Genomic DNA, 21,880 nt, shown 5'->3' on the forward strand with positions numbered 1-21,880 from the left:
ACTCACTCTTGCAGCGCAGACATTACAGCAGCAAATGTGTCCGCACGGGCGGAAAAGTGTGTCTCGCTTGGCGTCGGAGCACACGAGGCACTCATCCGCGGTGGGGTCACTGGGCGGGGCCTCTACGGTGGGAGCTTCCGTTGCAGCCGCGGCACCGCTTCCACCGGGTACGGGTCCCGTCTCGGTTTCTGGTGTTCCGTCGATAGACATTCCAGTACCTTCTTTGCGGCATGTTGTTAGCGTTTTTTGGAGATTCGGATCTGGACATAAATCCAATGGCGTCTGGCCTGGAAAATATTTTATTTTATAGAATAACACAGTATTTTATTATATATTATAAAAGAAAATGAATTAGCTAGTGATATTGCTTTTTAATTTAAATTGTCTTGTAAATAATGTTTATGTAAATAAAATATTTAGTAAAATGGTATAAATGAAGGTGGCAAAATGGTTTAGTAAATGGTAAATAGGTAAAATAAACCTTTCTTATTCTTGACTGTAAGATCAGCGCCATGCGCGGCAAGGAAGCAGGCGATAGAGGCAGAGGACTTTTTGTCATGCGCATGCGCGATGCCACTGAGCAGTGAAGGGTCTCGAGCGTCTTGTAAGCGTCGCAATTGTTGGAGAGTGTGATGTCTGAGCGCCTCGTGGAGAGGGGTGTCGCCGTCCTGAGCGAGATTAATAAATATATTATAATATTCAACAATGATTTTATTAATAATTGCTCGAAATTCTTTAAAAACTTATTTTTTGTACACGTTCAGTTCACTTTCAGTTCACTTTTATTTTTATACACTTACTATGCAACAGATTATTAAGATTGTTAACAAATTGGAGTGTAATTTGGGAGAATCTTTGCATAAAATACAGCGTCTTTAATTTTCACATAGACGTAAGTGATAGTATAACTATGGAAACCTTATCACAGATGTTGAGATTAGCCCCGTGAGCGATGAGTAGTCTGACGATCTGCGTGTGCTGTCGCTCTACGGCGAGGTGGAGCGCGGTCTGCAAGTTCGCGTTTTGGAGGTCGGGGCGCGCTCCCCCGCGGACGAGCAGCTCGGCGACCTCCGCGTGGTTGTTGAACGCGGCCAGGTGCAGTGCGGTGTATCCGTCATCCTTCGCGTCATCGACTATCCACGGACGAGGCAGCTTGCCGAGCATTATCTTCATGGCGCTGTAATTTAAGTCGTTTTAATATAACTATATCGTTGAAAAAAATGCAGTTTTATTGTTTTCTTGCCAATTAACTAGCTTCTTTAACATTTAATAATCATATTGCTAAAATAAGTTTTAAGCAATATGACACTTAGGTGATTTGAAAAGTAAATCAGTGTTTTTGGCTTTCTATTGTACAAAATATTTTGTATATTGTTTCTTTGTACAAAACATTCAATTTTCATAAGAAAATAGTTTTATATCCTTGAGAATCGTAATAGAAAAGGGTAATTAAATATTGAATTATTATTTTAATATATTACGATATTCGTAACACATTCAATCGCATACAATTTAAACGGCCTCTTATTAGTACATACAAACGAAAAAATCACACTAGCCTAAAAGCATAGGTCGGTTACACGTAACCCTATAAATAATATAAATACTGAAGACAACCGTTTCCGGAATGTTCTGGCGCCTAGCAACAATATTTTATAAACATGTTCTAGTAGGTAAGGCCAAAAGCTATTTAAATAGCATAATCAAATTCATGTTTAAAATTTTACTATATCATTTATAGATAAGTATAAGTTTCAAATCATATTAATAAAACCGAAGGAACTCATCGGTATCGTTGATTTCGTTAATTTTCTGACTCTGATTACCCATAAAGTTACATAAGGAGTATCGAGCCGACTTTGTTAAGTAAACTACAGAAACAAAGTTAAATACCCCCCTGTAAGGTTAAACTTAGACCTCCTGCCACGAATTATTATTGACGTCTAAAATTTTAAAAAGTTAATATGAACAAGAAATAAGTTTGTGTTTTTATTATATTGAAATATTCTTTACCGTTTAAAAGTAAATGAAATTATTATTTTTTATTGCAGAAATTCAAGACTGCTTTAAGGTTGATGAACTCTACACAGATATAGCTCTTATATTAGTTGGTCGAGATCAACAAGCTTGCGTGTATACAAGGAAATGTTAAGACAATGGTAATAGAACCACGAACATTCTTCAAAACTATTTATTCGATTAACTTAAATTAAATTTTTGTACTTAATCGTTAATGTAGCATTAACATTGAGTATTTTAAATAATTATGAAAAGGTAGAGTCATGCTTGTCGTACTAATCCTAATAATCGTATAGATGGCAACAATAAATTAGGCGGTACTCATTTTAATAAGTTGTGTTACGTTTAAAGAATAAAAACGAACGAACTAATTAAATAAGGTCAAACGTCGTGGCCAGCGAGCGGCGCTCGTCCTACGTACACCAACAGTTGGAATCCGAACGCCGCGAACCGCGTCTCGCGCGCACGCGCACACTTATCCTTGCTTTAAAGTGCACATCCTTGCACTTATAGTATATTCAAATATTTTCTTCAATGGCCACTTTCTTAAACAATTGCTATCTAGTGACAAAAACATCGATATTGAATAAGTGATCAAACACAGTAATATTTTTTATGTGTATAATGGTAAGGCTATAATGTATATAATCAATTACTACTACTATAATATATTATGATTATATTTTAATTAAATATTCACCACTGTTATTTCTAGTATATATTACGTTACAACTATATTATTGAGTACTTTTGTCTAAAGCAAATACTAAAGTAAATAAATAAAACTACATTAATATTAGTCGAAACGTCACATTCGATATAAACGATTTATCATTTATTATAATGTAAGATAGTTAATTCAAGTTATTATTAGATATGTTTTCGTTTCTGTAATTTAATGAGGCGTGTAGTAAAGTAGTTATTCCGACAAGTAACACAAACTTTTTTTGGTCATATTTAAATTTATAACATTTGAAATTCAATATTTCTACAGTTACCGAGCAAGGCTTAGGTCAACCGTATATAATACTGTATAAACCACGGAATGTGTTATAAAACAGGATTTAGTTTCATGTTTAAAACAACGATGGCTATAATTAATAACCATCACTAAGGAATATTTCCCATCTACGAGTAGTTGCCAGGCACGATTCATTCCTCTTGTGTCTACCACACTGGGTGACGCCATTGTAATAATGCGTTTTTTTAATTAAGCGAGCTTCTAACATGTGCTCATCAATTTACAGTCAACTCATGCTTTACATAGTTATAAAAAGTGATTGTTAATATGACTTAATATTGTCCTGAATTTAATTTTTAAGATAAAATCATAATTTCCAACAATTACTGAAAATACATAAAAAATACATACGCACAAATAAAATATAACAAATATAACGTCCTCCTTTTTGATGTCGGTTAATAGCGTTGAAAAAATTGTGAAGTTCTTTTAAATATTATTTTTCCTAATTATTATTTCGTCGATGTCATGTCGTTTGCGTAATACACGAATGAGATTTATTGATTGACAAATAATACTAAATGTTAGCTTTATATTAAATAGGTTCTTTTTTCATTTTAAGAAAGTAGACCCTCGGCTACCTAATAGTAAGTGATCATCTTTGCACATAGACACGGGCACTGTAGGGATGGATATAAAAACCTTCCGTTAACTGCTAATGTGCCCCATAACCCCGGATTAAGGATGTTATTTTTCGTGAGCCTATACACCACTATATTGTTCACTCACCATTCAAACAGGATGGTATAGTAACCACCTAGACAGGTCAATCATTAAAATACATAAAAGATATTAATATTTTACATTTATATTTTGAAATAATTAACCTTTTTTAGCGTGTAAGCCATTTACGGGATAAAAAATAGTTCGTAATATCTGCAGGAATACCTAGAAACAAGTTTATTTTTGTTGCCGATCCAAATTATTGGTTAAATATTTTGTAGTTAACTACACTCTAAAGTTACAGGCGTCATCTGTTATTGTACAAACAACATACAAAAAAACTTCAATGAATAACTTTTGCGATAAAGTTTTCATAAAAGAAAGATAGTTAAGTGCGTCCCAAGATTATCCAGTTTTAAGCAATAACGGCGTTGAAATTTATTTATTTATTTAGGATCACCAACATGACATACACTAACAATTACAAATGAACAGGTCTAAGGGTAAAAGTTGCCATACTTATAGGTAACCACGACTTGCAACAATGATACTAAGCATCTAAAATAATAATGAATTAAGAAACAAAAATACAATGTAAGTTTTAGTTCTTGATCGGATGCCCAAGTAGCGGCTCAATACTAATTTGTGTTGGAGTATACTATGACAATTTGCACCGATAAAATTAATTATTATTTTAAGAGATCTGTGAATTACGTATAAAAATAAATAATATTACTGTAACAATTTGTATGATCAAGTTGTTTTAGTTATCTTTAGCTAGGATTCTCTTTTGATGGGGTGCCGGAAACAAGCTGTGAAAGCACACAATTGCACAACAATTCCTAGGGCGAGACAAAACGAGTATTTTATGACCTAGATAGGAACTAGTCACATACTTTTTATGCGACTCTACGAAGGCAGTTGCAGTTAACAGTAGACTATAAAAAGTTAATACTTTCACACTATTTAAAATTAGAACTTAGAATTTTAATTTAATTAATACAAAATATGTCTAATAAGCTTTAGTAGTGATAAAAGTCAAGGGATGAAGAAACATGATTACATTCCTAATAGATTTTAAAAGAATATCACATTATAACTTGTTATTTATAATATTTAACACATTCATGTTCTGTATTCCAATGAACATGTACAAAAAAAAACATAGAATTTATTATAACGAATAAATTGCGAGTATAATGGTTACTTTTAAATAATATATTTTTTTTATCACTATTAGGTACATAATTTGTATAATACATAATACTTATACACATTTACTTGTCCTAGTTTAAACTGGGTCGCAGCCGGGTTGCAACTGCAAGAATAAAATGATTTAGTTTGTTTAGCAATGTTGCCTTAAGTCGTTAAAACAGATAGGTTCGAAAAGATGGCCTTTTTTGGTGTATATGTTGTTTATTATTAACCATCCCAGCTGCAATTAATGTTTTCACTAGGTCTAGTATCGAAGTGCAAGAGTTAAAAATTACGTTTCATTCATAAGTTTAAATTTATATTATATAAAATGTAATTTAATTCAAAACCAAGAAACAATAAAACAACACAACACAAGTACATCGTTCAATATTTTATTTAACTGAAAAATAACTAAACCAAATGTTTAAAAAATAATATAAATTAGTAGGTATTAAAGAATTTATATGGCCATCAATGTATACCTACTGTACACATTGTGTGTATAAGTTTAATTGATGTACTTATAATATAAAATACCTGTATTGTATTAAGTAATTTCAGATTTTATAATTTGCAGAATAAGTCTTCGAAGAATGTATTATGATGGCGAGACGCATAAGTATTAATTAGTTAAATAAAACATTATTTACGTCCACGGCAACTCATGAAAATGGAAAATATAAAATCCTCGGATGTTTACGTTTCTTCTGAAACGGTATATAAGTAAACGTAAAAAATTAACTTTTTAAACAATGAAAGTTTAATTATTTTTAAAACTGAATGAAACTTTTTCATTGATAACATTGAAGTCCGAATATAAATCGCTTGTAATCGAAGTCAGAGGTCGCGTCTGACAAGCGCCGCACTAAGGGCTGTCTCGGTATACATACGAAACAATCGAGCCATGAATCATTGCGCGGGCTCTGCATTGATCAACTGAGTGTTTCAGAATTGTGGCCGGGATCGCTTGCCTACTTACTGATTCTATGTAATGAATAATTGACGTACAGCCGCGACAGACTTTATAGGGCAGATATTAGTAGAAGCGAGTGATCATATTCTACAACAGTGAGCCGATTCCCCGCGGATCCAGAATAGTAAGTTATGGAAATGTGCGTTTGGGGCAGCAGCGGGCAACTGTGACCAATAACAATGTCACATTAATATTCAACAGGCGCTCTTTGCTCGTTTATATTTTACTGCCAGCATCGCGCTACTCTTTACTCAGAATTGCATCTCAATTGATCGCGTTTTATATTATTTTAGATAAAATTTAAGATTTTTTTATATAGTTTAATGATGCGAAAGAGAAAACGTAATATGCAGACAATGTTAAACGGTTCATATTTAAGTGATTTCATATACTCATGTTTCCTGTTTACTGCCGCGATATCAAAAATGCTTACAAAACTATGTTGCTTTCAAGTAGACAAAAGATGACTTGGCTGTCGTCCCACTTGTTTGTCTACGAAAGTTTGCCAAAATTCTTTTATTGACTGAGGGAACGTAAAGGCGAGCTTTAGAGCCAACAACGGAAATTCTCGGCCACAATATTCCGATTAGTAGTTCAATAGTTTAATTCTACAAATAAAGTTTACAGAGATGTGTTATGATTGAATAATTAATTTTATTTTTGTTTTTAAAAGTAACAATGCCAACTCCAATTCTTGCTTAATATATATGTACATATATGTAAATTGATTAGTATTTTTTTTTTTACTTTTATAAGAACGTTTTTAGAAAGGTCAGTGAACGCTGAGGATTGCCAGATCTTCAGATGGAAACTATGTATAGCGCGACTACCCCGCGGGAGGTGACAGTGGTGGATGGTGTACAACTAATAATAGCCTCCCCTCCAGCGCGCAATCCTCGGAACGCTGACGGGAGCGCGCACATGTGGCGCCCGTCGGCGGCGTCGTATTCTGCGTGCACGTTTATTTTCGATACAGTCGTCACGCGGTGCGGTTTACAGTGTTTCTTACATAAGCGCCTTCGGCGAGTCCGCAATCGGGACTCTAACGCGCTTCGTGCACTTCGAATTGCCGTAAGCTGCAGGTCGGTGCACGTTTGAGTAACCGATCCGACGGACGCGCGCCGTCGGATCTATTTCGGGAAAATACAAATTTGGAATGGATGGTACTCGCGACTCGAAAGCGAACTCCGCCGGTTGACTCCATTTTTAGACCTGGACTGCGCGTGCGCACTGAGCTTGCTGCCAGTGCCCCACGAGCTGCCATGTAGCCGTGTCGCTTGCTGCCACCTCCTCTTACGAAGGTGGCTATCGCGTACCATCTTCCTAGAGATGGCGCCGTGTAGACCGCGACCTTACTACACAACAGTCGATCGTCATCAAGATTATGATAGCAAAGAAGCCGAAACATAGAAGAGAGAAGAAACATAGCCTTGCGCTAGTTCCGTGCTTCCTTACTTCCCATAGTATTTAAATCGTATGGAATGTAAAGAAGTATGGAGCTGCGCGGGTATGCCTGCGTGTTCGAAAGAGATCATCGTGTGGTCTTTTCTTCTTTTGTGTTTATTGAGGATTTATTTGTGATTTTAATTATCAAGTGATTTTTTATGTAATATGTGTTTGCCAGGGTTAATCAGCAAATGTGGATTTCGTAAGATATATTTTTTTTACATTTCTAACATTTGGTTTTTAAACTAACTGAAAATCATTATTTGTATTCATTTTAAACGTAATTGATGAAAAATCAATCATGTTAATATTATCATATCCTTTTAAATTATTGATAGAGTTATAAAAATAAAAGTAAAAATCTGACATAATATGGATTTTAAATTGTTCAGTAAAAGATAAATTTATTTATTGGGTAGCGAGTTGTCGTAAAATAACATCTGGCGTGGTTAAGTTGAGGCAAGAGTTCTGACTAAGGCAACATAAATAAACGTGAGGCTAGCGATGGAGTTCGACTCTGAAAACCGTATTGTATATTTAGATATGGGAAGTAAAAGCCAAGGAATTTTATATATAGCCACACAGATGTTTATTAGATTTATTTTTAAAATGGAATATTGATTTCAGATCTGATATTTAAAATTTTATCATATATTATTAAGTAAAACTTTACGGTACAAGAACATTAATTTATTGTATTTAAATTGTAAATTTTAAAATTTTGTTTTTTTTTGTATTTAACTACAGCTCTTTTGAGGACTTAATTTAATGCATTAAAATTTATAAAGAGCGACGCAGCAAAATAATATAAATAATATAAAATTTATAAGAACGATATTTCAATATCGTTAAATAAAGCATATTGTATGAATTACTAACTATTTGCTGTATAACTTTGAATAATTCTTTTGTTTTAAGGCAACATCCGAGAAACGTGACATTGTCAGTAGTAAAAGTCGTAGCAAAAAAGGGGAGCACAAAAAATAGCCGCGCCTGCGCCACATCTGGAGGAACACTGCATCTCATTATGCGGATCGGTCTCGGATGAATGGCATCGTGCCCGTGCCCGGCCCTGCCCGTCGTCGCCGGCCCTACAATACACCACGGACATCCGCGCCTTGTTCTTGATCCTATTGTTTCTTTAACAATCATTTCTAATCGATGGTAGCTTTTATGTTATAAACTGTGTACAGCTAAGTTTGTTATTTATCGTATGTTGAGTTGTTTTAATCAACAAAAATATTATAAAATTTCAATGCTTTATTTATTTAAAGCACTAGTTCTTTGAAGAAATTCAAACCACAAATTTGTTATTTATAAAATTGTGTAATATATTTTTTGGTTTGTATATTATATTACATATATGAATTAAACAACACATGTTCTTCTAGTTAGTTAATGTTAATTTTTTGTATTATAATAATAGAATTAAACCGAATTATTTTATAATAGTTTAGGTAAAATTTATAAATGTAATAGATTTAACTATTTTTTTCCAAATAAAAAAAAAACACCACAATATTATATTATGATATAAATGGTCAGGAGAAAGCTTATACAACAAAAATTACAAATCACGTAAATTTAAAGTCATGTAACAAAACAGAAAGGTCGTTTAGGGTGTCATTAAATCATAAGGGTGAACCATAGCGAGCACTACGCCAGGTTCCGTTCATTGTTTCACAATAATAGAGGGCGATGACGGGACCAGGGCAATGACAGCATACGCAATATAATCAAAGGCAAACTCACACCAAGACGGTACAGCGCGTCCAACACTTCTACGCAAAATGATTGATTCTCGTGTTCCGTGAATTCTAAGGGCGAGAACTGATACCTATCGCAATTATCAGAATTAACTCGAAACAGTACGAAGTATTGATACCTTGGTCTTATTGTAATATAACAGTTAATATATATCTCGCGTTGACCCTCTCCGTTTCCCATCATTACAATATCTAACACGAAGAGCTTAAAACCTCAAACGAAAGCTTACCTATAGCATTGAATGACGCAGACTACGCTATAAACCCACGACCGGCTCGATCCGCGCCCTTTAATAGTGCACGCCTTTTACTATCGCACAAAGGCGTTTTCTATGAGAAAGGGATCTTGACCTACCAGTTAGTTCAGAATGTTCAATTCTTAAAATCACGTTGAAAAACAATTTATTCATGCATCCATGCAACGACTGTCGCTAACAAAAGAGAATGTAAAACTAGACAGGGGGATAATGAATGCTAGTCAACGATTTTAATAGAGTTACTTACATGTAATTCGGCTTAGCGTTATTTTTTTAATTGAACGGATGAATGGTTTCATATGTCTGTAGAAATAACAAAAGTTATCGCAACAACATCGACTTATTCATGTGTGATATGAATTATGTAATTTCGCCGCAAATTGGGAAAGAAATCAAAATATATTATTAATTATTTATCCAAATACAACACAATCTAAAGTTTTATACAATTGGAAAGAATAAATTAAATAAAATATGTATTATAATTTTGTGTTCATAAAAACACTTATCGTAAATGTATTTTTTATTGGTGATTTTAATCTAGAATTTGTGTGTTTATCAATAAGTTAAGCTTTATCTCATACTTATAGTATTCGTACGTTCATTTCGATATTTCAATAGTTATTTTCAAGCGTTTGTAATAGTATAGCTTTACACAGGGTGGGACGCTGTCATGGTATTCGTGTGGATGACGCGAAAATAGCCATCAGAGTCTTTGGCATCGGTCCAGAGGCCGCTGAAAGTTTCCTGACGACTGCCCGAACCCGTGTATATAAACGTTTCTTATATTCATTTGGATATAAAAATATACTTTTATTACTTTTATTGGCGTAAGTTTGTATCTGTATGTAGTTTTATATCTTGAGATATACATTCGATAGTTGAGAACATTGTTTTCAATTTCAGATTAAAATGAAATTTCCATGATAAATTTTAAGAGAATAGTTGAAAAAGGTTTTGCATAAAGTGTTTTCTTGTGAAATTGCCAATGGAACAAAATACATTTCGTAACCTCGTATGTAATTTGTTTTTTTTTTATTTCACAAAGCGCGGTTCGACTGCGGAACTTCAATATTACCGATCCGATTTCGATGATTTGATCGGGATTAAGAGCAGCTACAATTTTAATCTGTTAAAATCTAGTTGCATTAAAGGGAATTTCCGTTTGATATTTTTTTTACAAAAAAAAGTGTATGAGGTTTTATATCACCCAATGTTTTTTTTTAAAATTTGCAATCTATTTGTAAATTTTGAAAATTATGACATCAAAAATGCAATGAAAGAAACTCATTCCGCCTCAGGTATCGTTTTTCACTCGCCGTGATTAGCTCATAATACAATATTTCTTTGAGATCTTAAGGTATATCAGCAATTTTAATTATTTTATCTAAAACAACAATAAACATGATTTAAACTAACGTACAAATATTAGAAATAACTATCCTCTATTATATAACTTAATTAAGAATTCAACATTAAACATATTTTAATTCAAATAAATAATAATTAAATAATTTTCCTTTTAGTTGTCTATTTCAAAGTTCGACGAAACCTTATACCAGAAGAGATCTAGAGTACAGATTAAAACTTTGCCTTTATGTTAAGCCCGGGCTAAAAATTAAGCTACATTCATTGATCTCTAAGCCGTACGAGAGAATGTCGTATTAAGAGAAAACTTCCTTCTTTATTTTTAGATCACAGTAAAAATATGCTGAACGTAATAATGGATTAACTTCAATAAAGAACAAAAAAAAATAAAAAAAAAAATCTTTCATTACATAAAGGTTAATAAAGATTAATTAGGATTCGTCGCGTTTGGACTCTACTACCACTTACCATCAGGTGGAGTAAAGTCATTTGCCCTCCCGGAAATATAAAAATAAAACTAGAATTTAACATTTGTATTCAAACAAGAAAATTTTAACTTTTTGTTAAGAACTTCATCGAAAAAATTATGGTTATTTCATGTTTCTAAAATAAAGATAAATGTCACTTCTTTAATCTACAGTCTATATAAAACGGAATTGCGAAGAAAATATTCTGCTTAAATTGTGTAATAAAAACAAATATTAATAATTATCTTTCTATTTATTCTGGTGTTAATATAAATCTCTCAGTGTTTGCATATCATGTGTTCATATATATATATATATATATATATATTGGCATCGCTATAATTGAATTCCTTAGATCTAATTAAGGAACAGAGTAAAATCGCTATTCAATAGAAAGAGCCGAGGGTAATAATGCTACGGGTGGATAAGGCCGTGTAAATGATTGAAGGAAATAAGATAGGCAATCATTTGTAAGTTGGTATATAAGTGCTTAATCATAATTACATCAAGATTTACATCGAATCTATAAGACACATTAATCTGAATAATTATTTAAATGTAAATTAAAAAAAAAAGTGAACAGCTGGTTATAAATATATTAAATTTTAAATAATGTTTTAGACACTAATATTAAACCGAGATTTTAGTATATTTAGACTTTTATACCTTGAAATAAAAGTTTATTACAATAATTATTACTTGACGAATATATGTGAGGATACTGAAATTAATTGAAAAGGTTAATTGTTAAGCTTATTCTGATAAGCTTGTAAATTAACGAAACAAATCTTGCACATATTACTCGTATTAATTTACACAAATAAAATTTATTTAATATTTTAAATTTTGATTATTTTGATAATCATCAATAAATTTTGAAATATGGATTCTTTAATCTTTAGACTGCTGCTATAATATTGATTAAATGATAGTCTTAAAATACTATTTATATGATTTGATCGTTAAATAAGTGCTAAAATGTCTACTTTGGAGATCTGAAAGACATTTAAAATATATTTTCATTCGTAATATTCCAGTTTTCTTATTATTGTCCATTCATTTCAATTAATTGCTGAATTCAAATTAAACTACTATATAATTATATCACAAAAGGACACATTGTTTTATAATTTTAATTGGTAGTTAAGACGAAGAGATTTGATGATTATGGAGTGCATTCTGTCTCATTAATATAATCAGTTCTGAACCGTACTTTGAGTTAAGCTGATATGTGTTTCCTCTCAACAAAGAATTATTAAAAATCGATAGAGCGTCGCAACCGTGGTGCTTGTTTTTGTAACTACTGACAAAGACTAAATGTTACATTGTTCCAGCATCTGCCGCTAGATGGCAATACTTGTACTTCTGAACGAATTGCAGATTTACTAATGACATAATATACATTATGTTTAGGAAGCTGGAGTGCAAAATTTCTATATGATTATGTGGCACATATTAATATTAGTATTATATACCTGCGTCTGTCACCAAAGTAACTGTGCGTTGTTATATAACGCTTTGTAACAATTTGTTATAAAAAAGGAAAAGCAAAGGATTAACATTATGAATACAAGTGCCTAATGACTGAATTTTAGGTAGATTATTAGAGAGAACAGAAGACACAATATATAATTTATATTTAGACTATCTAAGTCTACGATAAAGTTGATGTTTTAGAATCATTATATGATTAAAACTTTGAGGCCGCGAAAGGCGTAGCGCATTACGCCTATTTCACGTTACTTGTCACGCTTCTACGATAATACTTTGTTTTTATTGAGCATTCTCTTATCGCTGCTGCTAGTGAATACAATGGAGAATTTAATAATACACAAAACGCAGCATGTCCTCTTGTACAATTGCTCCTTAATAATTGAATGTTTCAATGTTTTGAACGATAAGTTTTGTTTCGTGAAAGACCGCTTATGTGAGATTAATTTAAGTTGCTTGTTTCGAGAGTTGTAACAAATGCAACTAATATTTTGTTACAACAATTTAGTCTACACTCCTAATATCTATATTCGTAAAAAAATTTAGTAACGATACCGAGTAATAACATATTTATAAAATAAAATACGTAATAAAGGGTGTATTTTTAACATTTAAGATAAATATTTGATAAATAAAAATATTTTATAAGATTTATAAGAAAATCAAAATGACAATATTATAATTGTCACACACATATTTAATAATATGTAATCTGTACCGGACCATTATTATTTTGAAATAAAGTATATAAAAAAATCATGTTTAAAGTTAATATGAAACGTAATCGCGAAAACTTCTTGTAGTTTATAGGTAAATAATTTCACTGTACATAGAATACAGTTGGCGTACAATTATAAGATTGCATATAAACCGTTTGAATATATGAGATAGGAGCCATTGATAGCGTCTAGGCTACGGTGAACAACCAAGGCTGTTTGGTTATCCCGCTTTACCAAATAGAGCGGCTTATAGCGGAGACCAGGTATGTACATTTTATTCGACTCATAGTTCTAAGACAATTTTACATTATGTATTTTTGTATTTATATTCAAACAATTACGTTCTTATTTGATTTGTGTTTCTTATTAATCATTAAAACATTAATATAAGTAGTTAAGTTTTGCTTATAGTTAGAACACTTAACACAATTTGATCTAATTATAATTATACTTATAGCTCGAAAATCCGAAGAATATATTGACATACAAAAAATAGGAATAGAATTTAATATTTATGACTGGAATCCTGAGAGAATAATACATATACTTAGGCCTTTGCTTAACTAATATAGAGTAATAAAATTGAGTTACAACAAATTAATGTATAGTTTGCTCTAGATAGTCGAACCTTGCCACATAAACTCATCTTGTATTCAGTGTATGATGCAAAATAGTTAAGAGAAGGTGGTATTTAAGCTCGTTACGTCTAGCAGGCCGACCTTAAATGAGTAATTAGTAGCATGTGTGCCCGAGCCTCCGCCATCAGTAACGCGCCGCCTGCCCGGGACTGCGCTCAACCGCCCATGTTATAAACCCACGCGAAATTATCTTTCGAAACAATTAGCTCAGACATATTGCCGAATAAAATGATAATTTTTGACATGTCGTAATGAAAATTATATAAATTAAATGTAATTTGGAACAATTAATTCACCGAAACTCGAAAAATGCCTAAAAAATTATCAGTTCAATTTAAATTATTATTAAACATATATTGGTACAGTTTTAAACATTTCTTAATATGTTAAAATATTTCAATTTAATCAAATATTATACAGCTTTGGCGTAATTATCGATGGGCAGAAAGGACCGAATATATCTTGAACCTATCAAGTGCTGTTATTGTGGAATATTCGATATCTGGGAGCACTACCGTGCCACCACCAAGACGAGCCAGGGGAAGCGCAGGGCACTACCTACTTTTTCTCGAAGCGATTCGTTGTATTTTTGTACAATCAGAATGTGATGTCAATAAATAACTTATTAAACATGTTTAGCTTCCAATGTATAGCTAAAATACTTTATAAATTATTAATATGCAAATTTTGTCACTCACTGACTGATGATCATCAAATTTGGTAGGGTACTTCCTGATATAATATTGTATAAATAAATGACGACTATCAAGTAATAATTAAATCTACAATTTACATAATCTAACTTTATTTTTCTTGTCAATTGATAGTCATAAAATGGAGGTACAAAGTTTTTGAAGATACGATCAAGGTCAGTTTCCGCGCCTGAGAAAATAATCGTAAGCCCGGCTTTAAGAAATATTAGAATAGAGGTAAGCTTACCAGATTTCAGCTCCATTGAGAAGCTTAAGTATAATGTAGAGCGTTTCGCCTGGACTTGCATTAAAAATATGTTTGCCTCAACGGATTTTTTCAGTTTCAGAATTTTATCATGCATTTAGTGGATAGTATTTAATATTTTAATATATTAAAATATAATAGAAAATGGACAGACAGTTATTGAACATTCTTACATAGTTTAATTAATATACATAGAACAAATTACCACGGAAATATTACACTATAGCAGTTTATACTTTAAGGCATGCACATACGCATACATGTGGTGTGTTTATATAATCTATATATTTAATATCTAGTGGTTAAGAATATTTTTGTTTCAAAAAGAATCCACATATCCAGTTAAATGGATATTTTTTGAAAAGATTAATTTATAAAATTACGTAAAAACATATTTTGCATTTTTAAGCAATATTGTTTACAATAATTAAGATTTAAAGTCGGGAAAGTGCGAGGTTCTAAAAAATAATAAAATACATTTCATTATAAGAAGTTTTATTTTGTAGCACAAACTTAACGAATTCATTCGAAACGCGACAAATAGCTTGCATCACGGAGCATCACGGAGTTGACAATTTATAAATAATACTTTAGAAGTAGATGTTGAACAGAAATGTTTTTTCTTTGTTAGCTTATTTATTAATTCTTTTTATTGGACAAGTTTATCTAAGGTTATTTTTTTAAGTTTGTAAGATTTGAATTTTTTAAATATTTTTAGTGTTTTTTATATAGCTGAGCACTTTCCAATATAATATTTCGGTTATAGTCATAACATGATGTTTTTAATTTTTAAACATTGGAGCTGAAGATTGAACTTTTCTTCGAAAGATTAATATTTTTAGAAGAAAAGTTTTGTATGCTTATCTTTTGATAAGCTTTTTTAGAATTAACATGCATGTGTTTATATGTGTAAATATTTTTTAGTTATAAAATTATTGTTAATAACTCTATAAATAGTTTACCTTCGATTATTTGTAATATTTTAAGCCGCTGAGCCCCACATTAAGTAACGAACTTAGGATAGGATAAACAACGTACTGTTCAGTCTGGGCTTCAGTTAGAGATATTAAGTTCTTGTTTATATTTTTAATCTGTAGTTTTTCTTAATTGGAATATATTTTATCGGACTCAATTCATTACATAAGATTAACATAACAAACAAATAACATATATATTTTTAGCTGATTATATAACGGGTAAATTTATATTAAAACCAGACATTAAGTAGAATAGGTACATCGTGAATTATAGCTTTTTAGTCCAAGTACTATTTAAATAATTTAGAAGCAATATGGTATATAAGTTTTGCTGCATATTAATTTTTCACTACAGTTGTATTGCGATTGTACGATAAGGTTTGTTTATAACGATAACGTCAAAGGAGAATATCTCTTATTACTTAAAACAAGACAAGTTATTTTAAGTATCTTTCGTTTTATCTATTTACAATACTGAAATTTACTAATTTTAAAATAGTATGAAAAGTTTGGTTGTAGTTACCGAAAATATTGTGGTTTGTTTCTAAGTCGTTTCTTAATAATCAAACAATAAAGTATCAATCATATTATAATTACTTAATTAAATTAAACTTTTAGTAGTCGTAAGCATTATTTCTGGAGGAAAAACTCTTTGAAAGAAAAGAAATCTTCTCAAAACAGTACATTACTGTTAGAGAAAACATGAGCAAAATGTATTCCTGTAAAAAGTAGCGTGATGAATAAGCTACAGTTGCTGCAGTGCTTGCTGAATTTCGCTACTGAAGCATAGAAGATTGAGCGAGACTTTTTGCCGGAATTGATTGCATACAATGTTTTCTTGGGCATGTATTTTAAAAATATTAAAATAACCATTGAAATATATTCCAATCCTTATTTATATATAGTAAATAGGCGAAGAAAATAGTCTTGTTATTTATAAATATTATAAAATATTTTCGTTTAATGTTTTTCAAATGTAAACGACTTTATTATCGATACAGCTTTGAAAAAGTGTGTTGTGTCGCGAGTACATTACGCGGAATACATCACATGGATTTTAATGAAACTTGGCGCGGTTAGTTTATCTTGAGTCAACATTATAATAGATATTTCTCATCCCGGGTAATGAACGGTTTCTCAACGGAGAGTTAATAAATTTGTTCATCCATTACCAATGTCTATACGACGATGTTGCTATCATAGCAGCTTTTTTCTTAATATGAAAATGATAGTGGCCGTGTTAAATTGTCGTAACTTTATAGACATGATGTATCATTATAGACGATGTATATCATTTCAGTAACTATAATAGTTTCCGCGATAATTAATCTCATGTCGCTTAAACAAGATACATAGGCACTCGTGTTCAGCACACGTAACTCAACTAACCATAAATTATCATGTCAAGTCAAAGGAACTCTGCGACGGGGTTAAATTATACCCGCGCTAAACAGACTTCGTATCTTAGACGTGTCTTCGTATCTAAGGTGCGTTTTAGAGATGCATCATCAGAAGCACGCGTCGAATTTTGCATGCACGCGAGGATCGAGGTTCGCTGCACAAAGGAGACGTTTTGATGAATTGAAATAGAAATAAAAGATTCCTTCGTGGAATTTTATGTTGGAAATAATCCCGAAAGCGGCCGACACAATTCCTCATTTCATTCACGTTCCCTTGCGATGAAACTTTTTCTCTGCAATTTTTCTGTGGAGGGCGGGGAGTTATCAGGTGGACCATTTTGCAAGTCACAGCACGTAGCGCCTCCGAGCCCCGCGCGGCGCTCTGTGCCCGCCCGCTGAATACAAACTTCATTAGCCGTTTGATAATTAGCCCGTTAAACGCCCCTCACTACGATATCCTAAGCCACTCCACACACACACACACATACCTATTATTAACTATAGACGTAATTAATTCCAGTAATACGAAACTTGCTAAGAGAAACAATATTTATGTTCGAAGCTAATCATTAAATAAATATATTATAATAATCTATATAATTATAATTTAAGATAATATTTACTTTTGTTTTGTTAATGTTTTTCCTTCTTAGCAATCAATTGCGTCATGTGATGGCACAAACTGAAATTAAATACAGTAGCAAAATTATGAAATATATTTACATTTATAAATGAATCAATTACTTGCCAAATAATTTGTGTTTGAATTATTAATTTTTTAATAGTAGGCAAAATGAAAAGTTCTTGTTACATTCAAAATTTTGTTTGTTAAGAGTAACTTTTTAATAAGTGATGAAAAATATAAATAAACAATTTATTAAAATTTATTTTAGAAGAAATATTTGAACTAAGCACATATCTTTACAAAAAATAAATAGCATGCATTAATCTAGTAATAATGGAAGTTTTGTTAGTATGTTTGTGAATTTTTAATAAAATTTGGTACTTTTATTAGTAAACGATTTTTTAGTTAGATTTTTTTATATCGCCGTCATTCATAGACGTTGACAGCAACATTTTAGTAGTAAAAAAATAACAGATTTCACAGGCTTGTTCATCGTTTATGTTGTATTATTACACATATAGTTAACTTAGTCAACGTACTTAATATTACTTCTACATAGTCTCCTAAGTCAATACATTTAGTCCATCTCTTTTTTAAACCTAAAATTCTTTCAGAAAAAAAAATCTTTCTCGTGAGCCTCCCAAAACGCGTCAACAGCGGACATCATTTCGCCATTGTCTTTAAATTTCTTGCCTCGAAGGTGTTCCTTGAGCCGAGAAAAGAGGTAGAAATCGCTGGGAGCCAGATCTGGCAAATAAGAAGTATTCAAGCAGTTCAAACCCTGATTCTTGATGGCAGCTACCGCAATTACAGTTGTGACAGTGCGTTATCTTGGTGAAACAGCACTCCAGCTCGCAGTTTGCCGCGTATTTTTTCCTTAATCCACTCACAATTGCCTCCCGTAATCTCCTTATTTGATCTGCGTAGTAGAGCCCGTAATAGTTGCTCCCTTTTCCAAGTATTCCACCATAGTAATTCCTTCAGCGTCTCAAACAACAAACACCATAATCTTGCCCGCGAAACTGAATTTATTTTGTGTCGTAAGGAAGCTCGTTTTCAAGTCATGAATTGTTGTTTGGTTTCGGGATAAAAAAAATTTCCTATTAGCATGAAACTTTTTGATATTCAGCCTTGAAATGCCGACTCGTTTTTTCTTTTGCTCATCGGTTAACATTCTCGGTACCCAACACGTCAGGAGACCTTTGTCATATGCAATTCGTTGGATAAACAATAGAATAATCGAGCTACAATTAATCCCTGTGTCCTCACCAATAAAACTGAAGATCACTCTTCGATCTGCAAACACAATATCTTCCACATTTTTCACGTTATCTTCTTCGGTTGGAGACGTGGATGGGCACCCTTCGCGATGCTCAACTTCAGTAGATGTTTTGCCTAGTTTAAGCTCCTTAGCCCAGCGTGCAAGAGTGTGGAGGAGCGGAGTTCCCTAATGTTTCCACCAAGTCACTGTGTATGTCACATTTTTTTCAAACAAATGTACTTGATGACGGCTCTTATTTCGTTTCTCTTAATTTTGATGTTTCCTCTTTTACGGTTCGTATTCAAATCATAGTATGTCCCGGAAGTCATGTCCTATTTATATGATTTTTTATGGTGAAGTGGTAGGTATATAAGATTGGAATCGACTTTTTTAATTTTCTTATAATGTCAATGACTATCGAAGTTAGCAACTTGTCACAGGTGTTCGTATAGTATAATTAAAAAAACTTAGTTCCAAAAAATAAACAAAAAAGAGTGCACATTATTATTATTATTGAAATATGGATTTTTAGAATATACATTTGTAGACATTGCCAATTAATTATATAAGTTTTTAATTATTTTATATTTTCTCATTTTTATATACACTGTGATTGTTATTATTTAAAAAAATATCATATACTTAAGTAATATTTAGAAAAAAATAAAGTAATAGAACTTGTTTGTTTCTTGCTTGATTATATACTGTTAATTTTAAATATATAGGAAGATACGTAATTTAAACTAAAGGTGCAACATTAGTACGCAGAAATTAAGCGAGACGAGGTCGGCGAGGGTCTACGTCTTCCGGTACGCCTTTGCGTGTTATAGAAATATCATTTTAACTTGAGGGTTATTTTACAGTGATGTTGTATACACTATTAGTTAATGCCAAATACTTTGAGTAGCTATGACTTTTTTTTTGTAAAGTATTATTCATATACTGGCGAGTTACTATTTATCTCAAGCAAATAAACCAATACATACATTTTTATATACGTTACGTTACGTTACGTAAGTTACGAAAAGATTCAGACTTAAGTTTCAAGAAGAAAAGAAAAGAGAGATATAAGTGTCAAAATCAAAATATGAGTAAAATGAGTAAAAATAATTAGTTTATACAACTATTATTTTGCAATGTCAATGGAAAATCTCGCTTTTATTTATTGTAACTTTAATTTAAATACAAAAAATGTAACTGAAGTTGCAAATATTTGTCATATTTCAATCAATCAAGTAAACTTAACACTTCAGTTCTTTACATTTCCATTTGAAAATAAATATAATATATACAATTTAATGACAACTAGCAAACGAAAATAATATTACAAAAAATAAATGGAATCGTCAACTCAACGACTATTTACGTGATCAGAAAAATAAACAAATTTTATTATAAAAAAAATGTTTTTTCAGAAAATACAGTACGCAAGTATTTATTTCACATAGTATGAAAATTGTTATCTATAGAGGTAATCTATTTCAGTAACCGTATATTCAGGAAGTTTAAAGAGAAGCTTGGCTCGAAAGCGGATAATAAAAGTGACAATTTAAACGTAACGTAGTTTGGAAAGGAAGCGTTGAAACAAAAGAAGTGCGGAGTAGCAAAATGCGAAAAGAACTTAGGGCGGGCACCCACATTAGACAACACTGTTTGAACATATACATATATATGTTTGGTTGGGCTTATACATTGTTTTACAGACCTTACGATTTACATTATAGATAGTAAAATCGTTTGTCGTATCTGATACATTTATAACCATTCTAAATCAAAAGAAGAGTATTGTAAATAATATGTATTGTATTGTAATTAAGATATATAATAAAGCTTATACAGAGTAATTCTGTATGTAAGTCCGTCTGAGTAGGTACTATACACTCATCACATAGTCTATCGCCAAACAGCAATTCTTAGTATTATTGTTCTCCGAAATGAAGAGTGAGTAAGCACGGGACATAAAATCTTAGTTCCTAAGTTTTGTGGCATATTAGAGTTGTAAGTATAAATATAAAATTTCTTACAACGTCATTGTCTATGGGCGGTAACTACTTACCAGCGGCTCAATTGGCAGTCCAATGCTAGATTGTATAAAAAAAACACATAAAAATGTTTTTTTTTTGTTTACACTCTTACACTACACTCTTTTTTTACACTTATTAGATAAGTAAATTAAACCCAATTTTCGAAAAGATTTGAATGTAAACATTAATTAGGATAAATAAAATATTAAAAATAAATTGAAAACATATATTAGTGTCAGGCTCAATCATAGTAATATTATAAAAAGGTATGTTTTTCTAAGTTACTTTTTCATACCTATTATAGATTTATAATCTGTAGCATTTCCAAATGTACGAAAAAGAATAATATTTAACGGTAAGGGCATGAAACTACACCAGCAATATAATATAAACAGTTAATAATGATTATGACGACGTTCTCCCGACCGATTTCGGTTATTCTCATAGTTGTTTTATTGTTTCTGCGTCGGAGTTGAACCCAGAATATCGGGCTTTGCAGCCTTATACGTTAGCCATTCAACCAATGAGTCGCAAGAGATGATATAATGTTATGTTTATGGTAGTAAAAAGCTATGTTATAAATAAATATGAGATTTACTTATTCATTTTTT

At 31.6% G+C, this 21,880-nt stretch overlaps 1 protein-coding gene across 1 annotated transcript in view; it reads right to left on the minus strand.

Moving 5' to 3' along the window:
- LOC126780903 (E3 ubiquitin-protein ligase MIB1) overlaps positions 1–21,880 on the minus strand; it is a 154,881-nt gene that overhangs the window by 5,373 nt on the left and 127,628 nt on the right. The window contains exons 12-14 of the mRNA XM_050505592.1: positions 919–1,177; positions 482–668; positions 7–287 (exon numbers count right to left, since the gene is read on the minus strand). Of these exons, the coding sequence (XP_050361549.1) occupies positions 7–287; positions 482–668; positions 919–1,177 (727 nt within the window). The remainder of the gene's footprint in view (positions 1–6; positions 288–481; positions 669–918; positions 1,178–21,880) is intronic.

Source organism: Nymphalis io, chromosome 3, assembly GCF_905147045.1.
Source record: "Nymphalis io chromosome 3, ilAglIoxx1.1, whole genome shotgun sequence".
NCBI lineage: Eukaryota > Metazoa > Arthropoda > Insecta > Lepidoptera > Nymphalidae > Nymphalis > Nymphalis io.